This window comes from Urtica dioica, chromosome 5 (assembly GCF_054948205.1).
Source record: "Urtica dioica subsp. dioica isolate 48M chromosome 5, U.dioica_male_clone48M_v1_H2, whole genome shotgun sequence".
In the NCBI taxonomy this organism is placed as follows: Eukaryota; Viridiplantae; Streptophyta; class Magnoliopsida; order Rosales; family Urticaceae; genus Urtica; species Urtica dioica.
Window position 1 is genome coordinate 36,175,199 of NC_142760.1, and position 23,187 is coordinate 36,198,385.

The window sequence follows — 23,187 nt, forward strand, 5'->3', positions numbered from 1 at the left end:
AATATGACTGATTTTGCTATTGAATTTGAATCGTTACAACTTCTGTTTATTCTGACGGAGTAAAGGAAATGCATTCTGTTTATTGGTTACGAAGTCTCAGCAAAAGATAGTTTCATTTATGATTTTCGTTCTTTGACTTGGTTCCAAATAAAGCATTCAAAGTTCTATAGTATTGATTCTACCGGCTTATTTATCCTGTAATGTGTTACATTTGCGATCGAGATATCAGAAGTTGTATTACTCTTTAAATACGAAGGAATTCTGGGAGAAAGGCACTGAATCATGTTGTGAAGAGTTCTTAAGAAATAATCATGGAGAGACCCGGTCTCTAGAATTACTTGGAGATTCGATCGATACCCTCCAAATTCGTAACATAATGTCTAATTTGTATTCATCGTGACAAGACTGATTTTGAAATTAAAGCTGCTAAATATGGGCTTATTTTGTTCTTAAATTATCACAACTGTTTATTTAGATAAAGTTAAGGAAATGAGTTCTGTTTCTTGGTTATGAAGTCCTTGTTTGGTCAAATCTAGGTTACTTATCACTCAATGGATCAAAGCTAGGTATAACAGAACTGGTATTTCTATTCTCTGTGGCTTCAGTGAGGCGAGAATTGATTCTGTGTTCCTTGTTTTTGCTTCGACTGCATATACTGAGTTTGTCTTTTCTTTTTCTTTCTTTTTTTCTCTTTTGTTGCAGGGTTGGACTCTTTTCGAGATATTAAGATGCGCACCTAAACACGACTGGACTGCTTATGAAGAACCTCTTAAAACCAACCCAAATTTTTCTGAAATGGTTATCAGTCGGGTTTTATATCCCATATGAGATTGGATAGCATAAGTTCTTAACATGTCCCAAATTGAATGTTTTTTTTTCTTTGTTTTGGGTAATATTCTAGTGGAATAAATTTGAGTTATAAATTTTTTTTTTGGCAGTGTTGTGAATGAAAACCCATCTTTGAGTTTGACCGTGCAAGAGCGTTCATATCAGGTCTTGTTGGTTTAACGCTCTCATTAATATGACCAGTTCTGCGAGGTACTTAGTTATCTCTAAGCAGTCTTATTCATTTGTTTTAAACTTTCAGGCACTTGGTATTCTTTATAACTAATGTTCATGATATATACTTTCACTTGGTGTTCATCAAATGATAGGATTTTTATTACCTGAAATCTTGGACTTGAAATAAATTTCTTTTGCAATATATAAAGAGATAGTGTCTCCGCCGTTGAGTTAGTTTTGTACTCCTCTCATAAATAAACTAAAATAACCATGGCATTTTTATTGGAACAACTCTGATAAAATGTTAGTTTGAGGTGTCCGAAGATGAAATTGGTGCGCATCTACTTTCAGGCACTTGGTATTCTTTACAACTAATGTTCATGATATATACTTTCACTTGGTGTTTATCTAATGATAGAATTTTTACAACCTGAAATCGTTGTGTTTTATGCTATGCCTTCACAAATAACCGATTGCTTATCCAATTTGTATCTTTTTAAACGTACGTCCAGGCACTATTTTTCTTTTCAAGACTTGTGGGCGGTTCCTGTAAAGTTGGAATATGACCAACCTTGAGGAACATAAAAAAAAACACTGTCTTTGGATTCTGCTGTATTTAATCTTATATAAAGTCAGGATTAGCCTTCGTAATTAGATCAAGGGGGTAGAAAGGGAAAAGCGCAGATCTTTGCATATTTATGCATTTCCAGATTTTGACCGTTGGATCATCTTGTAAGTGACTTGGTGTGTAAGTCGCCAATCCACAAGTCTATCTAAAGGACCATTGAGAGTTTGGTTAGGCACAACAACATTGGGAGTGTATTGCTCATTGATCATGGATTTGCTTCCAAGGCTGAAAGTAGTCCATTTCTTAATATCTTTCATTATTCTATCTTGATTGAACTATTCGATCGGAGTTGCTTGTCTTTCATTAAATCCTGTTCTTGGTTTGGTTTGTTGGGTTTTGCAGAAAGCAATTGTCACAGCAGGTTCCCTTCTCCACATAATGAATATTTGTTCCCATAAAGAAAAGACTGTACGCAATCATTTAGAGGGTCATACTTTTCAATGCCATAGCAGATGTATATAAATTCTTGAGAAACATCAATAAGCCATCATTGGATTCAGGTTTTGGGTTTCTTCAAGCGACAATCAGATACAAAACCATAAGCTATAATTGATAGTGTCATAATTCTCCATGTGAAATCTATCATTACAAAAAAGCTTAGTTCATACATAATTGTTGGTTTCGTATCAAGATCGCTGCACGAAACAGAGAATAACACAAGACAAACACACAGAGTATTTATATTTCTCGCAGGGAAAAAAAGGAAAAAAATAGAGACAAAACTTGGACAATATTCTAGTTTTGTATTTCTGTCGAACATTTGGAGTGCGTTACAATTTAAGACTGTAAACAACGAAATTTAAACTACAAATTGATCCACAAAAATCTCGCAGACCTTAACACTACGTGGCTTTAAAAACAAAAACAAAAAACCAAAAGGAATAATAAAACGCACCTCCTCAACCAATATTTTCCAGACTTGAATTTCCAGCAGGAAAAAGAAAGGAAAAAAAAATAGAGGCAACACTGGGACAATTTTCTGGTCTTGTATTTCTGTCGAACGTTTGGAGTGCGTTACAATTTTCAGAACATAAGCAGCGAAATTTAAACTACAAATTTAACCCACAATAATATCAGGACATACAAAACGTGGTTTTAGAATAAAACAAACAAAAACAAATAATAAAACGCACCAAGTCAAGGTTACAACTCACAATAATAACGAAAATGACCAAGTCAAGGCTCATTTTGCTCTTCTGTTTCACTCAATAATAATAATTTTTGAAGAGATGTTAGCGACCTCTTTCAATTTTGGACATTTGTTTACCCGACCATAAGACAAGGAATCTGCGACAAACTGAGGGCTCTTCAATTTGGGTAAATAACTCAATGTGATACTTTTCAGACTGGGAAGGTTCATTATTTTTTTTTTTGAAAAAGGAAGGTTCATTTTTATTGCATCCTCGTTTTCATATGATATTATTTCCTCCAACTCCAAGCACTGCGAGATGAAGATATCTTCCAGACTGGGAAACGAGATGTCTTTGCCAACAACAAACAATGTCTTCAATTTAGGACACTGGTAGATCTTTAGTTTCTTTAGAGAGGAGAATGCCCCGAGTGGCAACGCTGGAGAAGCCGTTCCATCGCTCTCTGGACCGAATAACGCTCGCAGGTCTGGCAGCCGTGTAAGTTGCAACTCCTTGATGTTTTGAAGAAGAGGAAACACGGCCGGAGAATCATATAACATGTACTCCATCTTCTTACAGTCTTCAATTGTGAGTGTCTGCAAGTTTTTTATGTTTTCGACAGATACGATACGGCACAAACTTTTTTCAACATTGAAATACGACACCTTGAGGTTCTCAGTATTATTGGGTACCATGATCGGGCCCTCGAGAGAGACTTCATCCTTGTAGTATATGTGCACGGTGTTTGGGGTTTCAATAACTTCGGGACCTTCATCTTGATAGGAGTGAAGTCCCATTACAAATCTGAAATCACACCATTGTGTCGTCGTTGCTGCTTTGCTAGAAATCATCCGAAGATACGCTTTGGAGAGGCTGAAATCCGGAATATTCACTTTTAAAGTCTCCAGATTCTGCAGAGCTGCCAACTCTTGTGCGCTCTCTTTTCCAGCTCCGTGTGGCAAAATAATCGAGAGGTAGATTAGGTTGGAGAGCTCGGAGAGAAGCCCTTTGGGATAATTCTTAGCCCGGATACCACCTAAGTCAAGGTGCGTCAATTTTACCAACTTTTCTAACCCTTTAGGATATTCTTCGTTCTCTGAATAGATCCCTGAATTGCACAAATCCAGCCTTATCAAGTTCCTCAAGTTTGACAGATCTGGCGCGCACGTGAGTCCACAATAACTGAGCAACAACACGGTAATATTTTCCAGACCAAGTATGGAACCAGGAAGGGTTCTGATACTCGTGTGAGATAGATCGAGAACACACAGTCCCTTCATCCATGTAAAGAAATCTTCAGAGATAGTGTCCAGCTCTCTTGCATTGACGAATAATAACGTTGATAGTCTTGGACACCTTGGGGGCTCGGTAATGAGGGCGATTTTGTTGTATCCTAGTAATGAAACCTTCTCGAGTCCCTCGTCCCATTTTTCTTCCCCTGTCGCCCCCACTAAGAATCGAGATGGAGTCTCGCGCATGATCTGTATCGCCATGTCTCTCACCGAGTCGTGGAGCTTCACACATTTCTCCTTGTCGTAGTCGACTGCGTCAATCAAAAGGCAATTACGCACGAGCTCGTTCAACATAACATGACATTTGTCCTTCCTTACTTTCACCGTCTTGCCGTGATCAACACTTCCTTGGGCTATCAACTGGTATATCAAAGAACTTCTTTCGATGAGATGGTCTTCAGGGTACAACGCGCAATGCAGAACACACTCTTTCATTTTCTCGTCCTTTAACCGGTCGTAACTAAACCTCAAAATTGTAGTAATTTCTTGCAATGCAGGAAATTCAACATACTTGAGCTCAGTTTGCGCGACTTCCCACTCTTTTACGTCCGTTTTGCCTCTCATGCTTCCAGCTACGACGACAATCGCTAGAGGAAGACCTGCACATTCTCTAGCGAATAGCTTTGCCATGTTACTAAGTGTTGGGTCATCAGCCACGTCTTGTCCAACCTTATCCAAGAACAACGTCTCCGCCTCTTGCACCGACAGAAGCCCCATTGGTATTATCTCGTCGCATTCCATCTTGTTGCAAACGTCGAGTGACCGAGTCGTGAGTACCAACTTGCATCCATTTTCGAGGGTTGGGTAGGGGACTCCGACCTTTTCAAGAGGATAATGTTCCCACAGATCATCAATGATGAGCAGGAACCTCTTGTTTTTTAATCCACTTAACAACGCCACAGCCCTTTCTTCTTCACCGTCGCCGACTAAATCCAAACGAAACTCACGCGCGACTTTATCCTGTAAACCTCTTACACCGCATTCCCTTGACGCAGTGATCCAGATCACCTTGTCGAACTCGATTCCAATCTCGTCGCCGGCGTTCAAAAGGTCGTTATGGAGATGTTTGAGCACGGTTGTCTTACCAGACCCACCCATCCCATGGACTCCGATCCTCATAACTTCATCGTCCGCCAAGCAACGCAAGATCTCTTGTTTTGTCTTCTCCGCCGGCGTATCGCCTCCAAATAACAGCCCTGTCGTCGTCGGCCTTTCTATCCCACGCTGCTCTAGTGTTCTGACCAAACTGCGTTCTTGTAACTTAACACCTTCGTCGTATAGAATATTGACTTTGGTTATCATTTCTTCAACTCTTCTCCCCAGCCTTGCCCGTGATAAGCATTTGACCCGGCTCACTTCGTTTCTGTCCAGGACTTGCGCTCCATCACTCTTCTCCACGCGTTCCAGCCAGAACTTTAGTTCATCTACCTCCTCGGTCTGTCCAGGAATGACCTCGGTTTCGAGTCTCCTTTTTATGTCTGCAGATTGACGTCTAAGTTTCTCTGATAACTCTTTGAGACAGTCCATATTCTTTTCTATGTCTCTGTATTGTTCCCATCGCTTGACTACGTCAGGCAATACACATCCTACAACAGAGCCAAAGACTGAGACAAGGAAATCCATTCCTGCGTCATTGAAATTTACTTTTACTGTTACTGTGATTCACTTTTTTAAAGTAACAATTCATAAACGAAAGATGCATGACAACGACAAAAGAGCTACTGTATCAATGTTTCATATGCTCTATATGCAGTTTTATGAATGTATCATTATATTTTAATTCAAATAATACTTAAATTTTTTGAAATTGCTCAACTCTAATTTATGTTTTTAGGGTCAAAATGTAATTTAATCAGTTTCTTTCAAGATATTTTGGCTTGTAAAATATGTTTCTGGTGCTGACTTTCATAAATAAATAAAAATTAAAATGACTAAAATGCTACAAAATTAATGACTTATGTACCAATATTTTTAAGAAAAATTATGGACAGAATGTCACAATCATAAAAATTCAAGGACTATATGTTTAAAGGAATAAGATTAAATAATAAGTTAAAGAACTTACGACACAAATATAAGTCAAGTGCTTGCTTGATGATTCTAAGAAGAACTTTGTATCGCGTTCAGTTCTCTAGATTCATAGTAGATTTCACCAAAGTATACATGTGAGGATCACTGCAAATAGAGGAAAAAAAAACAATACATTTAAGTTAATATTTTAATGTAGCAGGCATAGCTTTAGGTAAGGGCTAACTGGGGCACGTCCAAAATAAACAAATAAAATGGAGAAAGAATGAATTTACAAGTTAATACACATATATGTGACCAATCAAATATTGTTAACAATCAGATTGTTTTGCTCTATACTTAATTTTAAAAATGTATCATTATATTTAAATTAAAATAATACCTTAAACTTTTGAAATTGATTAACATTAATTTATGTTTTTAGAGTCACAATGTAATTTAATTAGTGTCTTTCAAGATATTTTGGTTTGTAAAATATGTTTCTAGTGTTGCATTTCATAAACAAATAAAAACTAAATGACTATAATGCTACAAAATCAATGAGTTTTGCACCAACATTCTTAAGAAAAATTAAGGACAGAATTTTGTGAGATTTGCTAGATTTATTTATACATTAAAGCATATGAATTTTTTGAGATTTGTGCTAGATTGAAATTCTAAATTACGATTACACTAAAAATTATTTTAAATGGTACCTATGTTGTCAATTATAACTATATATTGTTATGGGCAAGTTCGAAGTTCTCTTTTCTATGGATAAATATCAGTTGGTTTATTTAATTTCAGTATATAATATAGTTTTTTGTTTATACTGTAGTTACATTGGTAATTGGTGAGTTAAACAAAACCTATATTATTGAAGATGGATAAAGCCACACAAATCCTGTCTGGTTTGCTCTAGATAGATGATTACTTCAATAAATAAATTAAAAAAATTAACGATAACGCCAATAAATTTGAGTAGAATTTTAATAAATACTAGTATTGATGCCGTTCCCTTGTGGCACGGAAAATATTTGAATTCGGTATAAATATAACGAAAAAGTATAAGATACACATTTTTTTTGTTTATTTTGTAAAAATATTTAAAATTAGAAAATCATAATAACTAGATGTATCATATATGTCATAGGTAGAAAGATAAAGGCGTAAATTAACTAAAAAAAATAAGTTGTTGTAATGCTTTTTTTTTTGTTATTAAACATGATTTATTTGATTAAAAAACATAATTTATTTAATAACTTAAATGTTGGTTTTTTAATCCAAATGAGGTAATCACCATATACTACATTTTTTTTTGTTGGAAAGAGATGGGTTTAATGTGTTGTCTCTCTTTTGATCTATAATAATATTTATGTCATGGTTTATTTTTTGTGCATTGTACACAAAAAACCAAAAGTGATATCAAATTCATTACTCAAACACATAATCCTAAGAGACTGTTATCCATGTGTTAAATACAATATATTTCTAAATTGTACATATATTAGCTAATAATAAAGTACCATAAGAATATATTTTAAAATATTGAAAAATAGCATGACAGAAGAGACTGTATATAGGTGTGACAATTTTGAACACCTTAAAGATATTGCTTGTTAAATAATATAAATTATTAATAATCTAACATTCAAAGCTAAATTAACAAAAGATATTTTTTATTCGTTGTCATAATGATATTATTTTAAATATAAAGTTAATAAGGATACAAAAATAAACGTAAAAATTAAATTTAAATAAAAAATGGGACAAGTATTTTTTCTATGAAGTTTTAAACACTTTATTAATGAATATATGCGAATAAATTATCAAAATAATGTTGTTTAAAGAAACTTTTAGTAATATACAATGCAATAATATTTTTGAAAACAAAATTTACAAATATAACTATCGTGTGATGTATAAAGAATATACCCACACAAAAAACTGTATGAACTTTTTTTTGAAAATGTCACATGAACTAAAACAAAACTTATATATGATAGAAAAATAAAGACAAAATTGGATTTAAAAAATATTCCATAGATATATGTATTCAATAAATTAAATATTTAAGTTCTTTTTATCACAATTTACAAATATAACTATTGTATTATGTATGAAGAATATACCCACAAAAAAATTGTATGACTTTTTTTTTTAAATGTCACATAAACTAAAACAAACTTATATATGCTAGAAGAATAAAAGACAAAATTGAATTTAAAAAATTATTCCATAGATATCTGTATTCAATAATTAAATATTTAAGTTGTATTATCACAATTTACAATTCCAAAATTCAATAAACATTTTATGGATAGTAATTGTGTGTATATATCAATATATATATATATATATATATATATATATATATGAAATATGAGAGAGAGAGAGAGAGAGAGGTCTGTGCATTATGTATTTTATTGAAAAAATAAATAAATAAATAAATAAGATAAGAAAAGCCTTAAGTTGCCACGTGGCAAGCCAAGAGGAGTGACGAAAATGCTTTTGCCCCACCCCTCTTTTAGGGTATGAAATAGATACAAGGAAATGAAAATGTTGGATAGAGTAATGCTCATTAATTGGTTCAAAAAAAAAAAGTAATGCTCATTAAAGATCCAACAAAGCATCTGCTATATTGTATATAGTAAAGGATATACTATATATGCATAAATTTACTGATATGCGTAAATTATATTCGCATATATGCACATATATTTTAGGGGTGGCAATTTGGTCCGGACACGAAACACGAAACGGTTACGACACGATTTAAATCGGATTTGGATCTTAATAAATGGGTCGGTTCTTAATTGGATCGAACACGCTAACACGATTAAATAATGGTTTAAAACGACACGATTACGGTAACACGATAAAAAACCGATTAACACGATTATTAAATGGTCGACACGAAACACGATTACGACCCGCACGAATATGATCCAACTAACACGATTACGAGTAATAACACGATTACGATCCATTTAAACACGATTAATATTATATATGTAAAATTATAAATTTATAACTATAAACATAAAATTATAATTATAAACATAAAATTGATATTAGAAAATATGATATAATAAAATAAAGTATATTCGTACAAATATCAATTCACGTATGATAATATATAGTCTATAGTATACCAATTGACTTAACCCGAGCAATAAGAATCAAAATTCATATCGAGCAATCAAAATTACTATAATATCATAATAACATATTAAATTCAATTTTATTTTATTTCAGTTTTAATTCAATTCATATCGAACAATCACGATTCACAATCACAATGACTATAGTTTCATAATAATGTATCATATTCAATTTTATTGAATTTCAATTCAATTAAAGTCATATTGAAAAATAACAATTTAAAATTGACTATCACAATAACTATTATCTCATAACAACGTATCATATTCAATTTTATTTTATCTCAATTCAATTTATATCGAACAATTTCAATTCACAATCACAATAACTATCATCTCATAATAATTGATCTTATTCAATTTTATTGGATTTCAATTCAATTCATATTGAAAAATCACAATTTAAAATTGATAGTCACAATAACTATAGTCTCATAATAACGTATCATATTTAATTTTGTTTTATTTCAATTCAATTCAATTCATACCGAACCATTACAATTCACAATCACAATAACTATCATCTCATAATAACATATCATATTCAATTTTATTTGATTTTAATTCAATTCAATTCACAATCATAATAACTATGATCTCATAATAACGTATCATATTCAATGTTATTTTATTTTATTTTAATTCAATTCAATACACAATCACAATAACTATCATCTCACAATAACGTATCATATTCAATTTATTTGATTTCAATTCACAATCACAATAACTATAGTCTCATAATAACGTATCATATTCAATTTTATTTGATTTCAATTTAATTCAATTCATATCGAGAAATCACAATTTAAATTTAACTATCACAATAACTATAGTATCAAAATAACATATCGTATTCAATTTTATTTTATTTCAATTATAGTAAAATGACTTATTACCTCCATTTGCTTTCAAATTCAATATCTAATTTTTATCCAAATAAAACATTCCCTCCATAATATTCCCTCCATATTCTCCATAACATTAGACTAATATTTAGATTTGATATCCCTCCATAAAATTCCCTCCATATTTTCCATGAAACTATAAATAATTAGACTAATATTTAGATTTGATATCCCTCCATAACATTCCCTCCATATTCTCCTTAAAATTTCAACTACCTATTTTGTTTACTTTTAACCTTCATTATTTTCCCTTTTTTTTATATTTTGCCAAATTTTGTGTGTGAAAAAATAGGAAAAGAATAAAGGAAAAACAAAAGTATTAGTTAGCCACGTGACTCAGTATCGATGTATCGGAAGTTAGTGTAAAAAGAAAAAGGACAATTCTAATCTTATGACTAATATGTTTTTTATTATTATATCGCATTTAATTGAGTCCGAATGTCTAAACACGGTTAAAACACGATTAAATACCCATTTAACACGACTATTAAACGGTTTAATTTAAACGGTTATGGATCTGTAAAAAAAATAAACGGTCGGATTTGGATCTAGATTTCAAACACGATTAATAAATGGTCGGATTTGGTTTTAGCAATTATTTATGCAAACACGATTAATACGACACGATTACGACACGATCACAAAATTGCCATCCCTAATATATTTTGTGTGCATAACACAGCATACAATGATAAAAATAATTATAGCCTCATCATTAATAATGATTTAATGTATTATAGTATCCGATACAATTTTTTTTAATAAAATTTGCTAGACTTCAAATAGTGTTTAAAAAGAAAGAAAAAAAAAATATTGTTTAAAAAAGAAAGTTTATATATCAAAAGAAGTTAAAAGGGAAATTGACCACAATAATACCAATTGTTCGTTATTTATCAAAAATCAATAAAAACTCAAATATTGACACACTTAGTATCAAATCGGTCACGAACTGAGTTGATTTCATGACATATTGGTCACGAACTGGTTGCAGTTCGTTACCGATTTGATAAATATGTTAATATTTAAGTTTTGGTTGATTTTTGGTAAGTGACAAACAAATGATATTATTGCTGTCAATTTCTCAAGCTAAAATAAGAAGGAAAGCAAATAGTTTATTTTTTAGATTCACAAAATTGTCAAAACTATTTATAACAAAGTTTAAAAAGATCTATAATAACATTTAAAAGACCAATGAACAAATCATAAAACCCAACTATTAATCCATAAAAAGAAAAACAACAATTGATAATAATAATAATAATAATAATAATAATAATAATAATAATAACAGTAGAAGCCATTTGTTTTATTTTGTTTACAAAATATTCATATGGTTCGAATATGTTATATATTACAACATAATCAGCATTCATCCTTAATTTTTTTTTTTTTACAATGAGCTACATGAGGGTTGTAATATGGTTACTCACCTTAGTGAAAAGGGCAGATCCTGATTTTTTTTTTTTTTTGTCAATGATATTCTATTATTAAAAAATTAAATACACACCTATAAATTATAGAAGTTAATAAGATAAAAATAAAACATCAAATGAGTCATATGTCCTAAACTTAAACATTTTAAAATTAAATTAGATATCTATCAGAATTATAACTAATGAGTTTGGTAACATTGGTTGTTATATATATATATATGACTATATCAGTTTCAACAACGCGCAACGCGCGAGTCAACAAAATTATTATTGTTTTTAAACAAAAAAATGAAAAATAAAAATAAGGAAAAATAGAGTAAGTTGAAGACTTTTAATTTTATTAAATTAAGTTTAGCAAAATCGTTGTCAATGATTTTTAAAAAGTAACAAAAGGTAAAAAAAAAAAAAAACACTCTTTTATGAATCAAAGTTTTTCAAAATATTGCATGTTTTCCTATCTGTCAGATTTTTTATAAGTATTATGAACAAAAAAAAAATAGGAAAATGAAAATTGAAGTTAAATTTTGATAAAAATAAATTAAATAAAAAAGATATAGAGAAATAGAAATTAAGAAAAGTTTTTTATATTTATATGGGCAGTGTAGCAAAATAGCCAAAATGAAACTATGAAATTTGTTTTTAACCTATGTTTCACAACTTTTAGGAAAATAGCCAACAAGTTTATGTGGCAATAATTAAGGTCTGATTTGCCCTTATTTATTAACAAATTCGTCATTTTTTCTTTCTTACTTTTTTCTTACACTTTTTTTTCCATAAAAACTTCAAAAAAACCATATCTATCTCATATGAACTCGAAATTGACTGATTCCAAATCCTACGGATTCGTGACGCCGAGATCTTCAAAAATAGATCCATTGTGTTTGATGAAAAATCATGTTTAATACCATAGATGTAAAAAAATCACGTTACTAACTTAAATATGAAAATAATGAGAATTTTTTGAAATTATCGACATAAATATAATTTTTCATCAAATACAATGGGTCTATTTTTGAAGATCTCGACGCGAAGAATTTGTAGGATCTGAAATCACTCAATTTCGAGTTCGTATGAGAAAGATACGAATTTTTGAAATTTTGATGCAAAAAAAATTATTTGAAAAAAAAATATGAGAGATAAAGTGACGAATTTGTTAATAAATAAGGGCAAATCAGACCTTAATTATTGCCACATAAGTCATTTGCTATATCCCTAAAAATTGTCAAACATAGGCTAGATCCAAAATCATATGTTTAAAATGGTCTAGTTAGTTACAAATCTCTATTTATATTAATAATATATATTGTTATGTTAAATTGTAAAAGTGTATTATATATCAAACAATAACATATAAAATCTACTTGTAATATTAAAACTACATAGTATTTCGAAGAATATATATATATATATATATATATATAATAACATATACTCAAAATAATGTATGTTATAGATATAATATTAGTAATTATGATTATAATATACATAAAAAAATTATACAAAATATATTGACGGAAGAGGGAGAAAAAAAATATATATTAAAAATTATACAAAATATATTGATGAGAGAAGGAAAAAAAATTTAAGGCTGAAAAAAAAAAAATTAAAGGTTGACACGTGCCGCCGCTTGGCGAAGCCACGTGACGAACTCTGGATGAAAGTGGGAGAGGAAGTCATCTTTATTATCTATGTTATAGATGTATAGGAAATGGACATAACTTTTTTAAAAAATTGATAAAGAAAATAGACATAGAAAAGAATTGCAACGAGAGAGAAGTAGGTCCCACGCAAAAAAACCATTATATTATATCTATATACTAAAAAGAGAGTTCCACATAAACAATGATCTTTTTTGTCGCCATTTGTTAAAAAATATATATTCAACATTAACCGCGTCTTTGCTCTTTTACATTTGTTGCTAAGAATAACATATGTTTAGTTAGTAATATAAAAATGAGATTACCAAAAAAATAACAGGGGAAGAAACATGAATATTAACGACATTATTTGTAATCAGATAAGAAAATAATATAATTTGAAGTTCATTAAAAATAATAGTTAGTAAACTAATAATAAATTTTTATTCCAAATCACCAAACATATGTCCACTATCTTACTATATGCCAATATAAATATGTCCATTAACCCATTAGGTGAAAACCTATTATCTGTATATATATATATATATATATATATATATATATATATATATGTATGTATATATATATATGTATATATATATATATATATATATATATACATATCAATTAATCTCGAACATTAGCTTATGAGCAAATAGAAATTGTGAACTTCATACTTAGCAGAAACAAACAGAAAGTACCAATTAATTAATATATATAATTGAATCCCATACATCTTAATATAAAAAAAAAAAAAAAAAATTAAGACCGTAGGTTAAACAAGGAAAAAAGGCATTTTTTTTTTAACAATTGGGAGAACAAAAAAAATGACACACTGGAATTTTTTTAAAAAATTAGATAAATGCATATCAAGGATAAATTTTATAAATGACGTGTGAAGGTAGGAAAATGGTTGGCCACATTAGTAATTCAAAGTTTGAATATTGCTTTGAATGTAAGAGTCCATAATAATAATAATAATAATAATAGCCGACATATATTTAAAGAAATTGGACAATAAATTACTTACGTGATTTTAAGAGTCTCCTCGGCACTTAATAAGACCTCAGCTTAGAGCTTAAGTATGCTGGAAAAAAAGAAACAAAAAATTACACATAAATGAAGGTGTTTTATATAGTTATTATGTATATAAACTCTTTTTATTTACAACTTTGCTGATATGAAAGTTAGATCAAGACTAATTAAATATACATTCGACAAATTCAAGCTTAATTATATATAAGAAATTAATTATGTTTATTTTATTTAATTTAATGAAAATTAGTATAACATAAGGAAAAAATCTCTTCAAACAAACAAGTAAAATTATCATCTCATTTATCAAGAAGACACTAAATTTCTATTCTAATACATAAATTTAACGGTATTGACAATCCGAGTCAAGGTGAATTTTCGGTTAACTTCGGTTAATTGTTAGTTGAAATAAACGGTTATAGGTTAACTGTTAACATAAAAAAAATCTAATTCAATTAATTGAAATTAACCGATCAAACAAACGTTCAAGTGTTTGCTTACTTTCTATTGTTTGATCAAAAGAAAAAAAATCGACTAGAAAGAATTGAAAAGGGACGGTTAAACTAAGTTAACTGAAATCACTCGGTTAAAATTAACATGACGGTTAATTTTAACCGAAATTTTGGTTAAAATTAATTGCATAATTAATTTTATCCGGATAATTTCAATTAAAAAATAAATCAAAATAAAATCTTAAACCAAATTTTCTGCTTTAAATCCGCGGCAACAAGCAGGCAAGTGACTCGTTAAAGATAATTGCGTGTATCAACGTGGGATCAAAGAGAAACGAAAGGTGGGCCATGCATGTGTCATATTTTTGTAATATCATGTCTATGTAGGAGAGAGAAAAATGACAAGTACGTGTAAAAATGCCAAAAAAAAAAAACTCACGAAACATATTTTGAAATTGTGATTGCCTCTTTTAAGATATATTAACGATACACAAATATGTTTATGATCAAAAGCAGCTCATTAGCCGTTCTTTATTTACTTAGTAAGCCACTTTGCAGGGTTTTTTTTTTTTTTTTTAATTTTATTTTATAATTTAACTACCCTTATTTTTATTAGTTAAGTAAATAATATTTTCAAAATTAAAATATATCCGATTTATTATTCAAATTTCCCTAATTAATGGAATCTCTCTCTCTCTCTCTCTCTCTCTCTCTCTCTCTCTCCAAAATCGCAGTTTTCTCCCTCCCAAATCGCAATCTCTCTTTATCTTTATCTCTCTCCAAAATCGGTCTCTTTCTCATCTCTTTCTTATGCGTTACCGTAATACGAAGTCAGAATTTCAAAAATCAGTACAGATTTTTGCGAATAAGTAGGAATGTCTCCGTTTCGGACTCCAAAACTGTGTTTTTCGTTTTTATCCGATTTCATATTTGAAAAATTAGGACTTTTGATTTCCTTATTTTTTTCATGGATTGCTTGTTGTAGGACTCACAACCGAAGATCAAGGCTAGGGTCAAGGTTTGAAGATCGACGCAAAGATCATCAACCAACAATTCCGAATTTTTCTTTTAAATCGCATTCAGTTAATTATTGGTAATAACTATTAGTAGGGTTCGATGTATGAACTTTTTCCATCTCACTCATATTTTTCCCTCTCTGAATCGTTTTGGGCCAAGGATATCCTAATCATTTCATACTTGTAACCCTAATTGTTTTATATAAATACTAATGTAGTTGTCATTAATGGTGTGTGAAAAAATGTAGAGAGAAAATAGGTATAGAGAGAGTGAGAGAGAGAGAATGTGTAAACACCTTTCCATTCTAGTTCACAGTGAAATTTGCAATGACAAAATGGACGTAAAGCTCATGTTGAGGTTGAACGACTATAAATCTTGTGTCTTGTTATTTGCATTTGTTCTTGCGTTTCTGGGTTTGATTAGGATTTGGAGCTCAAATTCTAACAATTGGTATCATAGTTCCTCATGTGCAAGAAGAAGGCACATGGGAGGCGAAGAAGGCACCTCGCACGAGATAGGCAAGTTTGATCTCTGAGCAAGAAGTTAGAGAACATGGACAAGGCGAAGGGGATCTCCTTGTTAGAAAGGTGCTTTTGAGTCAAACGGCTGACGTTGAACGTCACGCACAATGTGGTGAAGCAGAAGACCATTGCGAGTATGATGAAGGTTCTTTCTGATATGTATGGGAAACTTTCAGCAAACAACAAGGTCATTCTCAAGAAGAAACATTTCCACCTAAAGATGAAGGAAGGCGCTTGGGTGGCTGCACACGTGAACGAGTTACACATGATCGTCAACCAACTATCATAAGTTCATATCGAGCTTGAGGACGAAATGCAAGCTCTAATCCTAATCGCCTCTCTACCTAACAGCTGGGAACCAATGCGAATGTTAGCAACTCGGAGAAGATCGAGTTGTGGTACTGTCGGCTTGGTCACATGATCGAAAAGAGAATGAAGATGTTGATGAAAAACAACATGATTCCCAAGTTAAAGTCGGTAGAACATCACACATGAGATAGCTTCATTCTCGAAAAACATAAGCGATTTAGTTTTTCGAAGACGAACAAAAAGTTGAATGCAGATAAGCTAGAGCTGGTACATATCGATGTGCGGGGACCAACTCATGTTCCTTCACTCGGTGGATCTCACTATTGTGTTACGTTCATTAATGAATAATAAAAAAAATTGGGTTTATTTCTTGAAGAATAAATCTGGTTTTCTCTACCTTCAAGAAGTGGAAGGTAATGGCGAGTTGGAGACGAGCTCGAAACTAAAGTGCTTGAAGTTGAAAAACGGAGGAGAGTATGTCAACTCCAACTTCAGGAACTATTGTGATGAGAACAAGATCAAAATGGTGAGGACAATTTCAAGAATTCCTCAACAAAACAGAGTAGCAGAGAAAATAAACCAAACTCTGAACGAGCGATCTTGGAGTATGCACATCCACTTCAACAGTCCCAAGATGTTATGGGAAGATATAATCAATATGGAAGCCTTCTTGATAAAACCGAGATTGTTTGTCCCTTTGGGTTTTGAAATTATAGAAGAGGCATGGAGTAACAAGGAAAACATTTCATATTTTAAGTGTTTGATTGTTTATCGTATGTTCATATTCACGTTTCAGTTTGAAGTAAGCTCGACCCGAAATATAAAATTATTATTTTATTAGTAATGGCGACATTGAGTTTGGTTATCAATTTTGAGATCCCGAAGGAAGAAATATTATTTAGAGTAGGAACGTCGTCTTCAACGAGCATACCATGTACAAAAACAAACTCAAGGGGAGCTTTGAAAAAAGTCTTCCGAGAGCAAGAAATCAATAGTGATATGAAGGATTTTTCAAGGGCCTAACTGAATCAAGACACTTTGATGACCGAACAGAGATCATCTTGAGCTGAACACGTTCAAAGATGAAGATGACGAGAACACCGAGCTCGATGCGAATCAACAAACTTTGATCACCGAGTTTCAGAGATCGACCAGAGTCAGTGAACCGGAGCACACGTTTCCTTTATCTCTCAACTACATCCTCATTACTAACAGATGAGAGCCAGAGTGCTACGAAAAGGCAATGCAGATCGATGACTCGACCAAGTGAGAACTCACCATGAAAGATGAGATGGATACGAACAACTAGGAGCTAACCGAGTTGTATAATAAAAGAGCGCTATGCACAACAAGTGGGTGTACTGAATAGAGGAACAAGATGGAAGTCAACACTTCAAGACAAAGTTGGTTGTGAAAGGCTTCAAGCAGAAGGAAGGAAATAAGTTCATACAGATCTTATCTTATGTAGCCAAGTTCATGACGATCAAAACTATCCTCGGATTGGTTGTTAAGGACGGCCTCCATCTCCAACAGATAGATGTGAGGACTTTTTTTTCTTCACAAAGTACTCGACCAAAAGATCTACATGAAGCAAATTGAAGGATTCAATGTGAAAGAGAAATATGAGCTCGTGTGCAAGCGCTAGAAGAGTGTGTTCAAGCTGAAACAGGCTCCAAGGCAGTATGTACAAGAAGTTCGACAATTTTATGAAGAAAGCTGAGTTTGACAGGCGTGAGGCAGACCATTATTATTACTTCAAGAGGTTTAAAGACTTCTATGTGATTCTTCTTCTCTAAGTCGATGGCATGCTGATCGTAGGTGCCGACATGTGCAAACTCGATGAGCCAAAGAAAATATTGTCCAAAGAGTTCACGATGAAATATTCGGAAGATGTGAAGAAGATTGTCGGGATGAGCATCATCGACCAGAGAGGGCCTTGAGTTCTAACAAGAGGAGTGCGTTAGAAAGGTACTCAGGCGCTTTAACGTGGAAGAGGTGAGGTCGATCACCATGCCTCTAGCAACGCACTTCAAGTTGTCCAAAGAACACTTGCCAGTGACAGAGGATGAGCTGGCGTACGTGGACAACCACCCTTATGCTTCGGCCATAAAAAATTTGATGTACGCAATAATGTGTACGAGGCTGGACATTGCTCATACAGTGGGAGTCATGAGCATGTTTATTGAGACAAGTGATGAGATTAGTTTTCAAGTAGGAAATTGTTGAGTTGTGGAGCCTAATCAAGGCCGACCTAGCGAGGTAAAGGCCGAAGTTGACCTAATGAGTTAAAGACCAATGTCGAGCTTGTTGTCAATGGTGCCCACAAGAAGAGTTGTAATCTTTATTTTGTACATTTGATGTAATAAAGTCTCATGAAGACTCTTGCTTGTAATTGCCTATTCATTCATTAATAAAGTTGAAACGTTCATTCATTCTTTCTTTGTTTGAAGCTTTATGATAAAACCTTAGTCTTTTAGTCCATAAACAAACTTAACAACTTACGAAGAGACAAATGTAGATTTGCATGAACAAACTCTTCATAGTTTGCTTAAAACGATATATTCGCAATCTTAGGGTCAAAGGACTATTGACCTCAGTACGATTGTTAGAAGAATCTATGATGTCTGGTTATGAGGCATTGCGAGTTGGGGACTCTAATAGTTCTTCTAGGTACCTTCCGAAGGTACTGAATTGACCAGTGCACTTCTAGAGACAAGATAAGAACAAACCATTTAACCTCTTATGTCTCGAAGTCACTATGTATGAATTGCATCATGCTTACCTTAATCCTGAAATGAGACATGCCATTTCACACCTTAGTATTCTCATTTGAGAAAGTCAGAGTTCGGACTCACTATGTGATTCCGAACAGGGCCTATTGGTGAAGTACTAAGTTGTGAGTATGTCATGAGTAACTTTGTGAAGTTCTCATAGATATGGAATTCATGTACAAGATTGCTGAAATGCAATGTATGTCACCTCATGCTTTGTTCCTTAGAGTGTGAATAAATGAACTGGCCAGTGTCCAAATTGAGTCCTGACTCTTTTGGATGAAACAATGTGACTTGTTAGCTCCTCGTCAATACATTGTTTCTAACTTATTCACAAGCGACAAAGGAGTTGAGGAAATAACAGCTAGAAGGGTAAAATGGTAATTTAGTAAATACCGACTAGCTGATGACATTCATGAAGGGTAGCATAGATAATATTCAGTGGATCCGCTCATTATAATTAGGTCGAATTCTTGAGTAGAAAACAAATTCATTTGAACCGAGAGATTTTCAGTGTCAGCTCTTTAGTGGAGTCAGTTGGCATTAAGCTAAACTTGGAAAAGGTTTGTGAACTTTTGAGTCCAAGTGTTTAGCTCAAGCTTTGTTCATTTGGGTCCATGAGGTCACTGTCACGAATCACATCGATATGAATAGTTAAACTGGAAGCTAAGTCAAAACAAGAACGAAAATAGTTAAAAGGGTATTTTTGTCTTTTGAGACAAAGGATGAAATGAATGTCAATAAATTTTTTGACAAGTTCATTTGATGACTTAATGTCACGCGGCCATGACTTGATCATTGGGCCTCGTGAATTAATTTCATTTCATAAGAGTTTTATTGAAAATTCTTAATGGGCCTTTTTCATGTTGTCATGAACAAATGAAGAAGCTTCTAGAGAGACTTGGGCGCCTACCCTATAGAGAAAAAGGAGAGATTATTTTGTGCATAAATGTATTTAGATACTTGCCAAAAGAAAAAGAGGAAACAAATTTCCTATGCATGGCATAAGGGAATTTCGGCCATAAGGGTCAAGAGAGAAGCAAATAAAAGAGGAAACAAATCCAAGGACTTGCTTGGCAAGTCTTGGCCGTGTGCCTCATAGAAGAAAATGGGAAATAGGCTCATTAATATGTGATATTCTATAGAAGAGGAAACTATTTTATTGAAGGTAAAGCCTCTCCTATAAATAGGAGCCTCATTCCACACTTTTCATTCATCCAAGTTTAAGTGATTTGAGAGACTCTCTCTCTAGAACTTGTGGCCGAAATCCTCTCTCTCTCTCTCTAGTTTATTTTCGATTTTTTGCTTTGGCACCTAGGTCCTCACTTGACCTAGAGTTTAGCTCTGCGACTTCGAGACTTGTTCTTAAGTCGTAGTGTTTAAAAGTGCCCACTCACTAATTCATTTATTTCGAGTGATTTAGTGATATAAACTTTCGTGGTTGCTCGAGGTGCCGATGAAAGAAAGAGAGACGTGCTGCGAGGGGAGACGAGCGTTGCAAACTTTCCAAAAGCTTCTTCAAAGTTCAAGCTTCAAGAAAGGTTAGTAAACTTCTAGCTCATATTAGTTTTTAATTACATGTACTTGCTCTTTGTCTAGGTTAGTAAAAACTGTTTTTACTTGTAAAGAAATTTTTTAAAATTCCGCCGCTTCCCGAAGCGTTTAATCTTTTTCTTAAACCCTAGATCAATTCCAACAAATGGTATCAGAGCTATGGTAAAAGATATGCATGTACATGTTTTTAAAATTATGAGCTTGAAAATCGTTTTCGAAAGTTTACTAATTTTGTGACAAGTTAGAATTGTTATCTTAGATTTTTTTTTAATTTATTGCTCTTGCCTTTAAATTAAAAAGCATGTTGTTTTTTCTATGAGTTTGGGTTGTTTTTAAAACACATTAGAATCAGTTCTAAAAGTTTTTAATTTTTTATATTGAAAAACGTGTTTTAAAGGTTTGAGAAATTTCGAGTAAAATTTTGTGACTAGTTTTGTTATCTTGCTAGTTTCTTATTTTTACTTGAATCGTTTTATGCTTGTTGTTATTTCTTTTATATCATGTTATTACCTTACTAATAAAACACAAATAAAAGCTTTAACAACCTTTATAAAACGTTCCGTTACACTCGATTCTTTTCCGCACCTAAAAAGGACCAAGCTTTAATTATTTCTTTTTGTTCGAGCTGGAGTAAACCCGCATTAAAAGTGGCATAACTCTCTGCTCAGAAATCTAAATTTAATTATTCTTGAATCAAATTAAAGCTCTGTCTGTTCTCTGTCCAATGCCACTGGTTTCGGCTCAAAAGGACATCGGAGTCGCCAGATATGGCGATTTTACTCCGAGGTGCGCGGCTGTTCCGAAACTCCAGTTTTTTAGAAATCCGGATTTTCAAACCCCACTACCATGAGTTATAGAACTCTAATGAGAAAATTTTCTTGAGCGAAAATGTTTTCATATGATTATAAACATGATGTGTAAGATTAAAATGTTTTGATTTTTGAAAGTTTAATTGAAATTGAGTTTTTACAAAACTAGTTTGAATTTTGAAAAACCGTTTTCACTTTCAAACTTGAAAATATTTTGTCATCCAAATCAAATAAGTTTTCAAAATGTTTTCAAAACTATATCTATATCACATATGTTCAAAATCTATATGCTCTTGAAAATTTGAGTGGGAGGCCTCTTTGTAGACAAGCCGAAAAATAAAAAGATGTGTAATCTCAAACTTTCAAGTGTTCGAGTGAGTTGAAGTTCACACTTCCCTCATGCACTTTCCCGAAATAGAAAATAGGAAAAGATCGAGTATGTACCTTGTGCCTTTACGCACTAATACTACTCTGAACATGTCGATCTAGGATTCTCTTCTAGTTGTCCGCTCTGTCGCTCTCTAACTAGGAAATTTGTTTCCGAACTTATAAGAGTCGATGAACCAACTCCAAAAACTAAGTGGGAGGGTTATACTTGTTGTTTGTAACCCACGATCCCCAACACTAATGAAAGAAGCAATTAACGTGGGACTAAGAGCCGCTCTTGCGACCCTCACTTAAATGGGAGTACTCCAAGGCATTATTGCTTCGATCATTGCTCAATGAGCTACGTCCGAGAATGAGACGATGATGGCAAGGCCTCCCCTTGGGGGATTGTTTTTCAAAGTTGACCTTTTGGACTAAGTGGTTGGTTGCACACTTAGGCTCAATCCCTAGTAATCCTCCCTTGAGGCTCTGCGAAAGGATGTGAGTGATCAAACCAATTTAAAAGGTGGCTAGTCAAAATAGATGTATTGACATCTTGGCTTAGCATTAATGATGTGTCATTTACTTATAAAAGGAGATTTTTTGCGGCCTTCTTTTGAGGGAGTAAATTATCGTTTGGTTTATAACACCTTTGGATTTTATAAAAGTCTTAATAAAACTTAAATCCTAAACCAAAGACTAATCATAAACTTGTTTCAACTTTTATAGGCAATATGTCTCTCAACACTCTCTCAACCATTCTTTCCTCGAATAAACTCGAAGGCGACAATTACGTCGACTGGAAACGTAACCTCGACATAGTCCTTACTGTCGACAAGCACAAATGGGTTCTCACCACCCCCTGTCCTCAAACGAATGATGATTCGACGCAAGAGGAGAAAGACGCCCTGGCGGCCTGGCTTCGATCCGATGAGATTGCGAGATGCTATATTTTGGCATCGATGAACAATGTGTTGCAACAACAACATCGTGATTACGAAACTGCCACCGATATGCTCTACAATCTCCATGAGATGTTTGGAGGGCAAGGACGTCAAGCTAGGCAACAAGCGGTCCGACAATTCATGAATTGTCGTATGAAGGCTGGAACTCCCGTTAGAGATCATATGATGCTGATCATTAGCTATC

The 23,187-nt window shown here is 32.7% G+C and overlaps 1 protein-coding gene across 1 annotated transcript in view; it reads right to left on the minus strand.

The window, feature by feature from the left end:
• Positions 1 to 2,256: 2,256 nt before the first annotated feature.
• Positions 2,257 to 23,187, minus strand: part of LOC149398166 (putative disease resistance protein At1g61300) — a 34,531-nt gene continuing 13,600 nt past the window's right edge. Inside the window, exons 4-9 of the mRNA XM_089614488.1 lie at positions 14,235 to 14,291; positions 6,118 to 6,227; positions 3,073 to 5,677; positions 2,598 to 2,679; positions 2,466 to 2,480; positions 2,257 to 2,265 (exon numbers count right to left, since the gene is read on the minus strand). Of these exons, the coding sequence (XP_089470614.1) occupies positions 2,257 to 2,265; positions 2,466 to 2,480; positions 2,598 to 2,679; positions 3,073 to 5,675 (2,709 nt within the window). The 5' untranslated portion in view covers positions 5,676 to 5,677; positions 6,118 to 6,227; positions 14,235 to 14,291. The remainder of the gene's footprint in view (positions 2,266 to 2,465; positions 2,481 to 2,597; positions 2,680 to 3,072; positions 5,678 to 6,117; positions 6,228 to 14,234; positions 14,292 to 23,187) is intronic.